General features: G+C 42.6%; 1 protein-coding gene across 1 annotated transcript in view; it reads left to right on the forward strand.

Annotated features, from left to right (window-relative positions):
- The window catches only part of PLXDC2 (plexin domain containing 2), a 241,551-nt gene that overhangs the window by 140,436 nt on the left and 85,488 nt on the right, over positions 1–15,627 (forward strand). The window contains exon 4 of the mRNA XM_082193641.1: positions 7,807–7,876. Within this exon, the coding sequence (XP_082049767.1) occupies positions 7,807–7,876 (70 nt within the window). The remainder of the gene's footprint in view (positions 1–7,806; positions 7,877–15,627) is intronic.

Here is a 15,627-nt window from a genome sequence, read left to right on the forward strand (position 1 = left end):
AATGTGATGAGGATGAGGGAGTACGACAAGAACTTGTGAATTAACAAGCACAATCTGAGAGTGCTGTTGTGACTCATCGGTATATAATACATATGCATAGAGCATTCGTTCTGTTGAAGTGAGAGATTATAGGGACATAAATTATGGCGTATATTATATTGGAGTTTGCTGATGCAGCCAAAAGCTTGTATGAATACAGAGGTGCTGTTCTGACTCACAATCAGAGGATTTGGGCACTCATGATCTTCTTTACATGAGCCTGCATGTTTGCTTGTTGGCACTAAGCCATGGCTTGGCTTAGCGTTGCATGCGAATGGTAGAAATGTGTTTGTTTTCCTCATTTTAATGAGAAACGTTAGTAATTTAGCTGTAAATTAAAAGGCCATTGATTGTTGTAGCTGTCTATTTAAGTTGCTGGGAACTGGAACTGACGACCGCTTTGGTTAGTGGTGTTTTTGCTCACACGAGTAGCCCTGTAAGTCTCCATCCAAAGGGGAAAGGGGGGAGAACACTGGGCATGCTAATATCCAATTTGCTTTAACATCGTGACTTATTTTAGATTAATTGCATATGCAGCATCTTTTGAAATGGTTCCTGGAGCATGAGCATTGACAAGAGAAGGGGAACGGCAGTGGGAGGGAGCTGTTGCTCTCCTGTCCTGGTTGTGTGCTTCCCATACGCATCTGATTGGCCTCTGTGATGAGCAAGATGCTGGGCTACATAGACCTTTGGCGTGATCTTCATGTGTCCCTTTGGAAATAGAGGCAAAGGCCAGCAGATATGGGGGACTATGGAAACAGATGGGGCAGGGACTTGGTAGGAGGCATACCTGTCCTCTACGAAGAACATAAGGACCTGCCGTATCAAGCCAATGACCCATTGAGCCAAGTTTCCTATTCTCACAAGCAGGACCTGAATGTAACAGTGGTCTCTCCACATGTGATTTCCAGCAGCTGGTTTTCAGAGGCATACTGCCTTAGACAGTGGAGGTAGAACACGGCCATTGTGGTGTTGACCTGTAGCTTCTGAAGAAACCAGTATATACTCATGAAGAAGGTGTGTGTGTGTGTGTGTGTGTGTGTGTGTGTGTATGAAGCTCACAGCCACATGTGTTGCTTTAAAAATTCTTGGTGAGAACTTTAAGAGACGGTTGCCTAGGCAGGAATTCAAACTCAGGAGAACGTCTGACACAATTCTGCCATTTGAGAACCTTGCAAGCAAAAGGCAACACAAGAGTCACTTCCCTCCCCTTTTCAATATTTTCATGGTATGAATTACCAAGAGATTGGTTAGTAATCTATCACATCCAGTTGTTAGCCACTTGATATGTACAATTCGATCCCCTATTTGCATCTCAGCACCTTTGCATGAATGGTCTTGTAGCTTTGCATTCTTAGAGTAATAGTTTTATAATGCCAAACTCTCCAAACGGATGCTGGATCCAAGCTTCTTCACACAATTAATGTGACTCTTTCCCAGTAAGAGGCTCTGCAATCAGATATGCGCTTAATGTCACCTTGGCAATCCACTCAGCGTACAAGCATGCCGCTTAGGAAATCCTTCCATTCAAACTAAAAAGAAAAAGAAGAAATTTCAGTATACTGATTATGGTTAAATCAAGATTTTAATCTTGTACCTGCAGGTGCAAGAAGAAAAATGTGGCTTCTAGTTGGACTTGACACCACTTCACTTTTTTATGCTTTCTTCCAACTTCCCAAGATAATAAATTTGGAGAAAGTGGGGGGGGGAATCATAAAACTGTTAGAGTGTTAAAAAATCTAAGGGCTGTCTTGTTCAGAGCTTGCCTGAAATGTCTTCTCTGCCCTTGTAAAGAGATGAATCTCCATCATTAGCCAGTAAATGACAATTTTTGCATCATGCAAAGATTAAGTGATAAAAATAAAAATGGCTTCTTAAAGCTTATTGCTTATAGTTTACAAGGAAAAGGGGGTCTAAATTTGTTAAACGCTCATTCATCAGATGCTTTCTAAATTGAGAAGGCTGAATTAATATAGGAAAATGTGAATGATGCTTAATCTCCTAAAGCAAACTGAATCTAGGATATTAATGAGTTAGAATATTGTTTTCTGAAATGATGACCAGAAAAAAATCCCTGCAAATTCCACTTTTTAAAAATACATTTGCAATAAGCTATCTATAAATGTTCCATTCTTGCTGAATTCGGGATTTTTAAATATATTTTCCCACGGGAAGCTTTGTTATTTTGTATTCTGGTTTCGTTTGTTTGTTTTGCCACCTTGACTGCCTCAGAGGATGAGAGGTGCAATGAAGGTACTGTAGGATTATCTATTTTATTGGAACAAGTTCAGTTAGTGAGATACAGAGACCTTTATGATTCAGTACACTTGAGGCAGAATTAGAAAGCACAAGACAACAAGGCTTTATAGGCAAAACGTGATCTATGTGTGTGATGTTTAGGAGAGCAAAGCAAGAACTGTCCCTCTTTCTGCTAATAAAGAGTCTGCTTTTTTGTTCAAGGTTGGACAGGGAAGGGGAAGAGAGGGAGTTGCCGTAAGAGGAACTAATCTCAAAGAATAGTTGCGGTTACCCAAGTATTTGGATTAGTTCGTGCCCTTGTGAAAATATGCAGGAGGCATATAAATATACAAAGCACAGGTACTGTAGCACAATGCCTATATTAGGACCAACTGAAATGGCACAAAGGGCAGAGCAAATTTTCAGTCTTACCAGAACCCTTATTCATGCTGGATTCTTAAACTAATCAGCAACAAAAGCTGGAGTTGTCGGGGAGAGAGACCCAGTTCAAACATAACACCAAACCACAGTTCAAAGTTATTAAATGAGCCTGCTTGGGCCTTGGGCTAAAGCACACCCCCTCTACTCTGGCACAGCTGGCAAAAAGAGATTGGAAGCAGGGGCGTAGGAAGGGGGAGCGGTGGGGGCGGATCGCCCCAGGTGCCCTCAGTGAGGGGGGTGACATACGGCGCGCTGCCCGCCCGCAACTCTCAAGCCTACCCTGAGCTTGGGGGAGGCTTGGGAGTCGTGGGTGGGCAGCGCGCCAAATGTCCGCCATGGGTGGTTTGCTCCATCCCTGACTGCAGGGCATGTGCGCCGCTCTGGGCACCTGAGCGGCCATCCCACACCTGTGAGGGCACCCTCTGCGCGACGCCACCCTCCTCGGGAGCGTGCCCGCCCTTGGCATATGCTCCGTCACTGATTGGAAGCATCTGCTATAAGCTAATAATAGTTTGCCATTGCATCTGAACTGGGCTGAAGTGTTTTTAGTTTGAACTGTGGTTTACTGAAAGGGAAGGGTGAGTATTTTTTTTCAAGTAACTATGGCTCATTATAAACTGTGGCTTATTATCATGTTATGTCCAAATCAAGGCATGACTTTGGTGGACATGATGATATAGGTTGCATCTGCAGCTTATAACAGTCTTAAGAAAGAAGGGACATGTGTTTTGTAAACATAGACTACAATCTTATGCACATTGCTTTGAGAAAACAAAAGGGCATGCATACTTCAAGTAAATAAGCATAGGATTGCACTCACAACTGGTTTAAATTGTGCCTGTGGCAAAAAAAGGGTATCAGGTTGTAGGAAGGCATGCTGGGGTAAAAGAACAATCCCTACTCGCCTTTTGAAAATAGTTACAGTACTCATATATCTCTGTAGGACATACTGGAACACACAGGTCCTTGTAAGTCAGAGAGCAGAAGTAAAGAAATGTAGAGTTTAAAGAAGGCCTTGCAGAAGAAGTAAACTTTGAAGGGCAGCTGAAAGATCTAAGAGGTATCAAGAGTGTGTGTTCTGGGACTTCATAGCAGAACAGAATAAGTGGACTATAATAAGGAAGGAAAAAACAGAAAGATAAAGTGAAGAGCATTGAAGTGAAAATCTTGGCTTTATTTTTGCTGGTAAGTAAGGAAAGAGATCTGAGGGTGTCCATGGAGACTTTTTATAACTGAACTTTAAAAAGAGCAGTTGAGCTTTCCCCAACATTTTGAATTTTGGCCACCCCCCACCCCCAACTGAGGCTATCAAATTAAACCTGAATATGTGAAGAGTGGTTTTCAAGGAACCATGTTCCACGCTAATTTAGGCTGTGATCCTAAGTTGGTTTTTTGCAAAGTCAACTCAGTTTAACTTGGCAAGGCTTACTTCTGAGTAAACATGCTTAGAATTGCAGTGCATATAAGCCCATGTAGTCTCTCTCTCTCCCCCCCCCAACTGCTATATGAAAAGTGTGTGGAGTCGTGACTATAACTTATTCTAGTAGTAGCTCACTTTGAGTGTTATTCTCCCTCAAACTAATTTCAGGCTGTATTGTAGGAAACATTGTCAGCAATCAAGCTGGGAGAGGAGCAGATCCATGGATCTGGATTTTGCACACCAGTGGTAGTGGCTGGTGTTGTGTGGCAATGCCACACAGCTGCTGTTTGACACTAGCATCGCCACAGATTACCAGCAAGGAGCCGGGTGGCAGCAAGGTTAGAACTGTGCAGACACACTGGCAGAGTCATTCTGGCACCTGCACTGCTGTGCCCATACAGTGCTGGTCTCATTGCCCTTCCTGCCTCCCTGCCCTAGACCCATCCAGGTAAACGGTAGCAATGGCAGTGTTGGGAACTTTGCTGCACTGCACTAGTTGCTACTGCAAACCACTGAATGAAATAAAACTGGGGAAAGTGTGATTGGTAGGAAAAGGAAATGACTAAAGCAAAATCGAAGGGAGCGACTCTACGATGGGGAGAATGGATTGTAGGCTGTTGGATGCCCTCTTCATGGTCACAAAAAGTGGCCCACATTCAGAGATGGAGGTCAGTAGTTGGAAACCTTCCCAACACCATGGTAGGAAGGGCTGCCGCCATTGCTGATCCACCTTCAGCAATGAGAGCAGCAAGAGGAAATGAGTGTGTGCTTCAGGAACAGGAAGAGGGAAGCTACAGCAGCCCTGGAGCTGGCATGTTTATTGGGACCAGCGGGAGGGAAATTGTTTGTTCATTTTACATCCCACCTATACTCCAAGGAGCTCAAGGTTTCGTACATAATTCTTTCTCTTCTCCCTGCCATGTGAGGTAGATTTGGCTGAGGAACCGTGACTGGCCCAAGGTCACCTAGTGAGTTTCATGGTGGAGTGGGACTAAAGCTCTGGTCTCCCAGGTCCTAGTCTGATACTCTAACTGGAACACACAACACTGGAAGGGAGGGAAGGGAGGAAGGAAGGGAGGGAGGGAGGGAGGGAGGGAGGGAGGGAGGGAAGGAAGGAAGGAAGGAAGGAAGGAAGGAAGGAAGGAAGGAAGGAAGGAATCCACCTTTTGTTTGGTTTCTCCACCAGAGGACCCCCCCCAAAAAAACTCCATAGGATTGTACATTAAATATGGTCAGAATACCTACAGACCAGCAGAATTGCTTGCTAAAGGTGTAAAGGGAACTGCTGTACTGCCAGTAACATGGATTTGTATCTTATTTTCCTTTTTCCTGCCCACTTTGCCACCAATCTTGGCATGATTTACATCACTTTTTATTTTGCTTTAATCCTACCAAGACTGCTCTGGGACCAGATAAGCCCCCAAATTGGCTTTTCCAATGGTAATGTTCCATGTTACTTGTTAAATACTGATAAGTAGTGAAAAGGTATAAAATAACCAGATTGGAGAATATATTTCAATTAGTATAAATCTTGTATCTTGGAAGTTCCTCCTGCAACCTGCTCCTTGGGATGATCTGTTTATAAAATGGAATTAGTTCTTCCAGTTATAAACAAGATATGTGTAAATAAACCCTTTCAAATTCTGGCTTCTAATGAAAAAGAAGAAGAAATCTAATTTGAAGCTGCTGTAAATATTCAATGATTAATTTCATACCAAATAAGTCATTAAAAATACCTGATAGATGGAGAAACTAATCCTTTCTGGAGAGATGGGGAAAACCAATTAAATCTGAGGTAATATGAAAGTTAAAATGAGACAGACATAAGCTTAGTTAGAAAAAAAAATTTTTTTGAAAGATTTTTAAACATGGCCAATTGCTTAGAATGAATGGAATGTGCAACGTTATTTGGAAGAAGCAGAGGAGCTGTCTTATACTGAGTCAGATCATTGGTCCATTGAGCCCTACACTGTGTTGTCTATATTTACTTGCGACAGCTGTCCAGGATTTCAGACGCAGGATCTCCCAACGCTACCTGGAGATGCCAGGGATTGAACCGGTAACTGGGTGCATTCTCTGCCACTCAGCTACAGCCCTTCCGCTCTGTCCTCTTACCCCTTTTAGTGCTATTCCAATGTGATCTGGAAATGAAGATTATTTTTATTTGAAATTTGCAAAACAACAGCATCACTTCCCAGATATTTGACAGGTGCTGCCAGTTTTTTTAATTTCATTTTTAACTTTCATGCCACCAATGTGCATGGTGAGCTAACCTAGACTGTTGCCCCCACCACAAGTCTAATGAAGTCAAATTTAGCCAATTGAAGTATAATGAAATCTCTCACCCTCAACACTCAGGATAGCGGTTCTCAGGGTCCACAGATGTTGTTGGACTACAACTCCCATCATCCCTGAGCTCTGGCCTTGCTAGCTAGGGGTGATGGGAGTTGTAGTTCAACAACATCTGGGGACCCACAGGTTGAGAAAGGCTGACTCAGGAGCTGCTGAACTCCTCCTTCTACCTCTTTTGCTCACCCACCCGTGAGTCTTCAACCATCCATTGGGAGCCATGAGAAAAGTATATTTACCAGTACTACAACTGATTTGCTGCCATAGGAGGCCCAAGAGAAAGGCTTTCCATGAGAAACGATATTTCCCAGTGCTCCTGGCACCTGACTTCCTATCATAGCAGCACCAATGGGAGAACCAACCTTCCTTGCTGCCTTCCTTCTCCTGCCACCAGTGTTGCAGCAGTGGCAACAAGGTAAGCAGTGCAGCTGAGCATGAGTTGGAGACTCATAGGAAGGGAAAAGCTTCTGAGTTCTTTTCCCAGTTAGAATCTAGGCCAGTTTGGGATATATTAATAGCAAATTATAAAGCCTGGCAATATAATGGCAAAAGGCTGCTGCTTCTGTGCTACAGTTGAAGAGAATGGCCCCCTTGTGCTCTTTCCCAAGAAGAATACAACATACCAGCAGAAAGAGAGAGCATGGCTGCAAAGTGGGCCTTTGTGCCTGGCATAGGGCACTGGCACCAGAAGTGTGTGCAAAGCTCGGCTTCTGAAGAGCTGCCCCCTGCTTCTTCTGCCCCCTGGTGCTTTCCTTCCATAAAGCTGTGAGCTCTTCCACAGCTGATGCTTCTTCTAGCCAGCCTCTTCACTGCTTTCCTCGGCACAATTCGGCAGCCATGCTGGTGGCAGCACACAGGCAATGTAATGACAGTGTCCATTGCAGATACACGTCCAACTCCTTCCTATGTGTGTCGGTGGGATTTACTGACAAGACAAGCCCTCTTCAGGCATAGTACATGGTCCAAAATGTGGTGAAAGGGGCTCTGCATTTAGCCCAAACCCTAAAGCCATTCAGCTTCTCCTGCCCCTCTGTGTTGACCAGGGCTTCTGATGTGGGAGGTTTTCTATATGCATAATTTAGAACTCTTGGCAATTAGGGTTCCCTACATGATCCCTATATAAGTTTCCAAGCTTTATCTGGTATGCAGAATTGTTTCCACTTTTGATTCCAAATTGAGGATGGCATAAGGCTACTGTAAAAAAAACCACACACACAAAAAACCTTAAGGCAAAAGCAGCAGTGAATGGGTTTAAAGTGAATGGGGTCTCTACTATTCCTTACATTATTGATTTTCTTTTCTGGTGTTGTTCCTTGCAGAGAGTGAATCTATCGTTTGATTTTCCATTTTATGGCCATTTCCTACGTGAAATTACTGTGGCAACTGGGGGTAAGTGGCTTTCTACCCGTTTCACTTTTGAATAATCTGACAAGAGTTTCAGATGTTTTAAATCAGGTTTCTTAAAAGAGAGAGAGAGAGAAAGTGAATTATGGTAGAGCTTGAAATATCCAAAATTGGGTAGGCCAGATCACCAGTTCATTCAAATTCACCCTGTCCTCTGTTGTCAGCAAACTGGTATAAATAATCCTTACCATGGATCAGAAAATTTTATTAACATTTTAAATAAATGTCTTCTCTCTACACCTTTCCTGGCCCCTCACTATTAGATGCATGGTGGGAGAGAGGGAAAGGGAATTGCTGACCTATAAAGGCGGTGTGCTCATATCACACACTTCATTTTCCCATCATTTCATGATTTGCAACTACTGTATATAGATGATTGTTAACATGTTGAAAACTGCCTTGAGAGGTTTAACCCTAAAAGGTGGTCTATAAATATATTAAAGTGAATAGATTTAATTATAGGAAGACTTTGACCTCTTCATTCACTTTTGCATATGAACAACAGTCCATCAAGCCACTTAGAAATGCATCAGTTACACTGCTAATTGGCTAATAGTTTGCTGTGAATGGTTGATCAATTGGCAAGTGTTTCAGTTCTGAAATGGCTGGTGCATAGGGTCAAAGTAGACATGGAACTAAGCACAGAACTTGCATTTATTTATTTTTTAAAATAAACTATTAATTTTAGGTGCAGGGTGACAATTTTCATTGGGTTCTATGCATGAGGGGGAAGATTACCCGTTTGCTCCCCTGCTGCAGCTAAAGAAAATCCTCCTAGGGCTTAGAAATAGGAGGGAGGTTATCGCTGATGCCAAAGGGAGCTTCTTTCCTATGGCATATAAGGGCTGCAAGGGAGAAAGCTGTTACACCCGCAGTCCCTGCAAAAACCTGCCCTCACTTGCACTTGCTAGTAACATTCTTTTAATGACACAGCAGCATGTGATTTGCTTTGAACCATGTCTAGTTTGCCCCATAGAAGACTGTGTTTTGTGTAGGCTGTTACAACGGCTTTTCTTCCGTTTCTACAATGAGGATTGCTGTTCTACCATTAAAATAAAAGTTGCGCAAACCACTCCCTGTTACCAAAGCAGGACACCCACATGTATGGAAAGATACATGGGGTGCCAATTATGTATGACCATCTTTGAAAAGGAATAGGGGAGGGGAGAGGATTTTAAATCCGAGCTTTGTCATTTAGCTCTTTTAAAATGGAGGAGTAGAGAGGGAAAAGAGGTGTTTCTGTAAAAGGAAGGGAATGGCTAACAACAGACCTAGGAGGGGATAATGCTGGGGTTGTGTGCTTTTAATTCATCGCAAGGTTAGTAATGGAGGGAAGAGGTTGATGCATGGGCAAAAAAAGGATGGCATAGATACTTAGGAATGAAAGAGGTAAAAGTGTCTGGCACTCCTTCGCTCAACCAGACACGCAAACTCTCGAGATGATGAGATAGGTAGGCTTCACCAACCAAATATAGAAAAAGAAATATCCTGTATTATTCTACTGTTAGTCCAAGAAAAAAGAAGAAACCTTTCTCAACCTTTCTCAATGTTCTGAGGACATCCTATGCAATCCCCAGCATGTGTGCATGCAGATTACTTCCTGCACTTTCTCACTTGTGCAAACCAGAGTTTGTTGTTACATCAGAATTGAGTAAATGATGGTTCGCCTCTAAACCAGCATTGGAATCTCTCTTAAAGCATAATTTCCAGTTGTGCTCTGGAGGCAAACGATAGCCCTCTTAACTAACAAACACACACCCCTCAATGCAATTGCTATTGTATGCAAAGTTAAAGGACCCCTGGATGGTTAAGTCCAATCAAAGAAAACTATGGGGTGTAGTGCTCATCTCGCCTCAGGCCAAGGGAGCCAGTGTTTTTCCATAGACAGCTCTCCGGGTCATGTGGCCAGCATGACTAAACTGCTTATAGTGCAACAGAACACCATGACAGAAGCCAGAGCGCATGGAAACACCATTTATCTTCCTGCAGAAGCTGTACCTATTTATCTACTAGCACTGGTGTGCTTTCTAACTGTTAGGTTGCAGAAGCTGGGACAGAGCAATGGGAGCTCACTCTGTCGCACGGATTCAAACTGCCAACCTTCTGATCGGCAAGCCCAAGAGGCTCAGTGGTTTAGACCACACCGTTCCCTATTTGTATGCAGAACAGGAAGAAGGACTGCACATCCCCATTGCTCTTCCTGCAGACCCCTCATGTTGGAGGTCAAATTTCTGCAGCAGGGAGCCTGCTCTGCTGGAAGATCATGGTTTTTAATTGTGTGGGGAGCCTACCCACAGAGAGCAGATTCTCCACTGCAGACATTCAGTCTCAGTCATGTGGGAGACTATGGGGATATGGAAAAGGGTGCAAATGATGTGCTCTCTCCTCTTTTCCCCTTCTCTCCCATCAGGCAATGGTATTCATTTTGTGGGAGTGGGGGAGAGAACAAGTGACTATGGCTTATGTTTTGTGAAACACACACATAAAGGAAAACTGTGCTTTTAGTGCAGGCGTGTCCAAAGTCCGTTTTGGGGGCCTAATCCGGCCCACGGATTGAATTAATCCGGCCCCCGTGGCAGTATATGTCCTGGTGTAAAATCCCCCCCAAAACTCAGCAACTTCAATCCTAAAAAAAGCTCAGCAATTTTGGTCAGCCCTCACACATGTTCACTTCATCAAATCTAGCCCTCTTTGAAAAAAGTTTGGGCACCCCTGTTTTAGTGAATCAATAAGAGTGCCAGAGGGAGGATGATGATGACGATGATGCTTTAGTCACTTTACTCATAAAAATGACCCAAAATGATGTGGCATGCCGGGGGGTAAAAGAGGAAACATGCCCACCTGAGGCATCACAACAGTTTTGTCAGTGGCTATGTGTGACAGTGTGAACCAAGCCATTGCTTGTTTTTTGAGGAGTTCCTATTTTTATCATGTCAACAAAGAGTTTGTTGCTTCTCCTTTAAGGGGCTCAAATGATGCATTCTCCTTAAATATCACAGTGCTAAGTTGCAAGGAGCTCCATCATATCTATAACAGATCAAGAAAGCCAAATTTTGTTTTTTTACCATCCATACAACATTTGCATTTCACTACCAAGCAGTCTTGAATGATGATTTTTGACCCTCAATTAATATGAGAGAGAGAGAAAAAAGAGAGAGAAACTCATATGGGTTGGCTTGAGCAATTAGCATATCCTTTCCCTCAATCCATGTTTTACCAAGGTTACTTGATTCATGTCTGTGAGGTAAATCAGTTTGCACTGCCATTATTAGTATAATTAATCAAATCCTGTTCTTCTAGAGGTGGATATCTGTCATGGGGGAATTCCTGTGTATGCTAATTCTGGTACCTAGGAAACCACGAGAGGCCTTCCAGCTCTCTGATGATAGAAAGTCTTCCTGACAGAACATTTCAGATGTTTTCATTTAGGAGAGAAGAATATAGCATTGGCAATGGGCTTAGAAGTCAGGTGTGGGATTGGGTTGTCAGAGTGGCGGCAAAGATAATGAAACGCAGCAAGAATATAGGGCAGTGTATAGCGTGTTCACGTGCCCCTCTTTCAGTAACACTGTTTAAAACTAAATTGGACCATCAAATCTAATCTTGCATTAAACAGGAATAGCACTTTTCAAATGTAAGAGGCTAGTGAACCTAAGCAATTGTTTTGGACTTGGAGGAAGGTGACTGAATATTGTCTTATGACAGGGACCTGTGGTTCTCCAGTAGTTGTAGGACTCCAGTACCCATCAGCCCTAGACATTATGGTAAATGGTCAGGAACGATGGGATCCTTCCCCAAACTGATACCCTCCGGATGCTTCGGCCTAAAACTCTCATCAGCTGCATGTTGGTTGGGGCTGAAGGGTATGTAGTTCAAACCATCTGAAGGGTATCAGGTTGGGGAAGTCTGGTTTAAAATGTGTACAGGGCAATTCTTTATCTGAAGATGTGGGGTTTTCACTTATTTTTATTTTTATTCTTATTATTCCTATACCTGCAGATCTCAGAGCGGTTCACAACATAAAATTGCAACATAAAAGACACAAAATGCACAATAAAAACAAAAACAAAGGAATCCCCCTTCCCACAACACATTTTAAAGGGTGTTAGATGTCATTCAGCCAAAGGCCTGCTTAAAGAAAAGTTTTGTCCTGCCACCTAAAGATATATTATGAAGGCGGCAGACAAACCTCCCTGAGGAGGGCATTCCGCAAACAGAGAGCCATTGCAGAAAAGGCCTGTTCTCATGTTGCCACTCTCTAGACCTCACGTGGAAGAGGCACATGAAGAAGGCCCTCCGAGAATGATCTCAGGGTCTTGGTAGGTTCATATGGAGGGAGACAGTCCTTGAGCTATTGTGGTCCTGAACCTTTTTAGGGCTACCTCTAAAAATTAATTGATTCACTCTTCTTATGTTTACATATGAGAGGAAAAAACAAAAGAAATGAGCCTTATCTTTCATTTTAGCGTTTGCATGTATATATCACTACAGGGATGATCTTAGAAGACACTTGTCCTATTTTCTCTCTCACAGGAGGAAATTATTACAACAATATGGATTTTGCAAGTTTCAGTTTATATTATTATTATTATTCAAATGCCAGATTAATTGAGGGCACCTTTAGAGTTGATCAAAATGTTTTAGTCATCTGATTAATCACTTCAGTGTTGTAGTCGTAACTCTGTGATTAGATCCCGCAAATTGTTTTGCCTAATGTATTCTCCTGCCTGCCTGATAAAGGAAAGAAGTGTTATGATATTGGCAAACCGTGGGTGGCATTTTTCTGTCATATGGGCTGAGAGTACCTCTTACGGGGGGGGGGGAGCACTAAGCTGGCTGGACATAATCAACAAACATTTGCAAGCCTGAAATGAACTGTCAGGAAGAATAGAGGGCTTTCCCACTTTCTATTTCATTATTAACCATTTTGCAGTCATCTTAGATCTTAAAGGTCATTTGCACTTAACAGAAAACTCTCTTCACTTATTACCTACTTTAGAAACAGAATGAAGGCTGGCCTTTCAGCAAAAGCAGATTTATCGCCACACACCCCTGCAGCCGCCTCCAAGGATTATATTTAGATGCCTACATTATTGCTGTTTTCTCAACAAACACATCTGCAGCATTATTAGGTTAGGAAAAAGAGGTTGGTGGGACGGACTGCCAATATCCTGATGCAAAATGTAGCTCATGACTTTAAGCGGGGGGTACTGTATCCTTTTCCCCTTCTCCCTTGTTTCTTTTGTTATAGCTTCAATCTTTGCCAAATAGCTTCTTTTGGTGATTCCTGCTCATAGCTTGTTTGTTTGTTTATAAAATTGTTTATTTATTTGATTTTTTTTTACATTTATATCCCACCTGTCATCCAGGAAACTCAAGGTGACTTGTAATTAAAAACAACCAAAAGCTAGAGCTATTATTATTATTATTATTAGTTTGAAATCTCTTTACATGCACTATCCAAATTATTCTGACATCACCTCTGGGAGGATAGACTTAACTCCATATTGAGATGGAGAGATAGCTTGCCTTAACGAGACTGTAGTGCAGTTTGAACTGTGGACTCCTCAAAACCAAGCTGGATATTTCCATAGTAGAGCTGCAGCCAAGTGTTCTTTGAAAATGTTCTCTTTGGCTCTGTTGGTCAGGCTGTGAGTGCCATGGCTTATGTAGCCAAAACAGCACTGTTCACACATAAGAAGGGATGTATCACCAATGGTGGGGTTTTTTTTGGGGGGGGGGGGTTAACTGAAAGTATGCAGAAATACCAGACTTTTTTTAAAAAAGAAAAGCCATAAAAGGGGAGGGACTCAAAACAAAGAATGTGCCAGTGGGCATGGAATACTGACTGTGAATGGAAATACAGGGAGGGGAAATCAAACCGGGTGGCTGCCATAATGAACAACAGCATTCTGTGCTGCCACATTTTTTTGCAGGAATGCCTCTTATAATTCGTGGATTTCAAGACATCATGCTTTACTGAAATTCAGAAAGGGGTTTCCATTCCAGTTACTGTAAATAATTGTATGCTGACTACAGCTTTAAAAAGCATTGGAGCCTATCCCGGTCATCAGTTCTGAAAAATCCAAAAGATAGTTCATGAAGTCATTCGTGTGTCTCCTACTCAAGTTTAAGGGCTGAACTGGAAGCACCAGCCTAAATCCCTGTTTTGTGGGAAGACATATAAGCAGGCTCTAGACGAGTAGCTTCTCGATAATAAACCCCAACGAGGAAGCAAATAAAAGATAGTCACTTTGTTGGGAAGTGAGCAGAGAGATTCTTAAGGAGATACTGAGCGAGAGGTTCTCATTATACTGGCTACGAAAGATCCGTGGAAAACCCCTTAACCTTTTAAAGCCCTTGAGGAATGTCTTTAGTTTCGGTGGGCAATAAATACAAAAGAGGTTTTGGCACTGCCCTCCCCCAGTCCATTACCCAAATGTGATGGGTGTGTAGCGTCGCCTACACTCCATATGTTTTGTGAAGTTTCCATGGTAACGCAGCTGAAAATTGACAAACGAGACCCAGTCTGATCAAAACAGTGTCTTGCCCGGCAGGTAAAGATTAAAGCAGATTTTTTAAGAAAACAAACACCCCTCCCAGCATAACCGTTATCAACCTTCTGCAGATACTTTGTGTAATGCAGCAGCCCACTGAACTAACTTTATAAATAACACAAACGGAAACCTCCAGCATGTCTCTATACACTTCTTCATGCTCTGGTTTCCCCAGCTGTACAATTTAGCTGAAATTGCTGCGCCCTACAGAAGTGCTGATGATAACCTGTGTATATTCTGTGCTCATAGACTATGAAAACTTTGTACCAATACCAATGTAACCCAAATTCCATTGCAAAAAAGGCTGAAGTTTGCAGCTTGCCTAAACCTGGAATCCTATGCACCTGTGTCTGGTCCACTGAACAGGCAATAAGAATTTCTTCTGCATAAGCATCTACAGTTCTCAGCCAGCATTTGCTGTAATTAAACAGTTCTGCACTGATTTGCTGGCATTTGCATAATTCTGGTCCTGCTAGCCCTGGACAAGAGCTGTGCACTAGTATTATGCAGCCCCCTTGGGAAGTTTGCTAAAACACTCCAGCTTGTCAGATGCCGCCAGGTGTTTCCCCACATACTTCCGAGGCTGCAATCCTATTTTTAAAAAATAAAAATGCTGGAAGGTAGCCCTCATTGAGCACAGTGGGACACACATCTGGGGGAAGAAAGAGGAAGAAAGCTGAGTTTCTCAGGATGGTTGGTTTTGCACCCAGGAGCCATATGCATAGTTGTGGAATTGCAGAATGTGCAAAATTCCTATTAACTGCTTTCATAGCACAATATATATATATATATATATATATATATATATATATATATATGCTTTCGTAGATTTTCACGGGTACAGGAATGCAGGTCATCTTCAGGCTGGTGCTTTCGGCTTCTTGTTCCAGTAACAAGAAGCCGAAAGCACCAGCCTGAAGATGACGAGTGAGACCTCGTCGAAACGTCGCACAGACACCCCGACTCTTACACGGGAAGACACCCGAAGACACCAAAACCTGCATATATATATATATATATATATATATATGAATGTGGCACAACTAAGTTTATAACTGCTAACCACTACAGTAGGGAAACTGGCCCTCTAGAGGATGTTAGACTACAACTCCCATCATTCTCCCATTAGCCATGCTGGCTGAGGTTGTTGGAAGGTGGAGCCCAGTAACATTCAGAGAG

This window comes from Podarcis vaucheri (genome assembly GCF_965113315.1).
Source record: "Podarcis vaucheri genome assembly, chromosome: 12".
Classification (NCBI taxonomy): Eukaryota; Metazoa; Chordata; class Lepidosauria; order Squamata; family Lacertidae; genus Podarcis; species Podarcis vaucheri.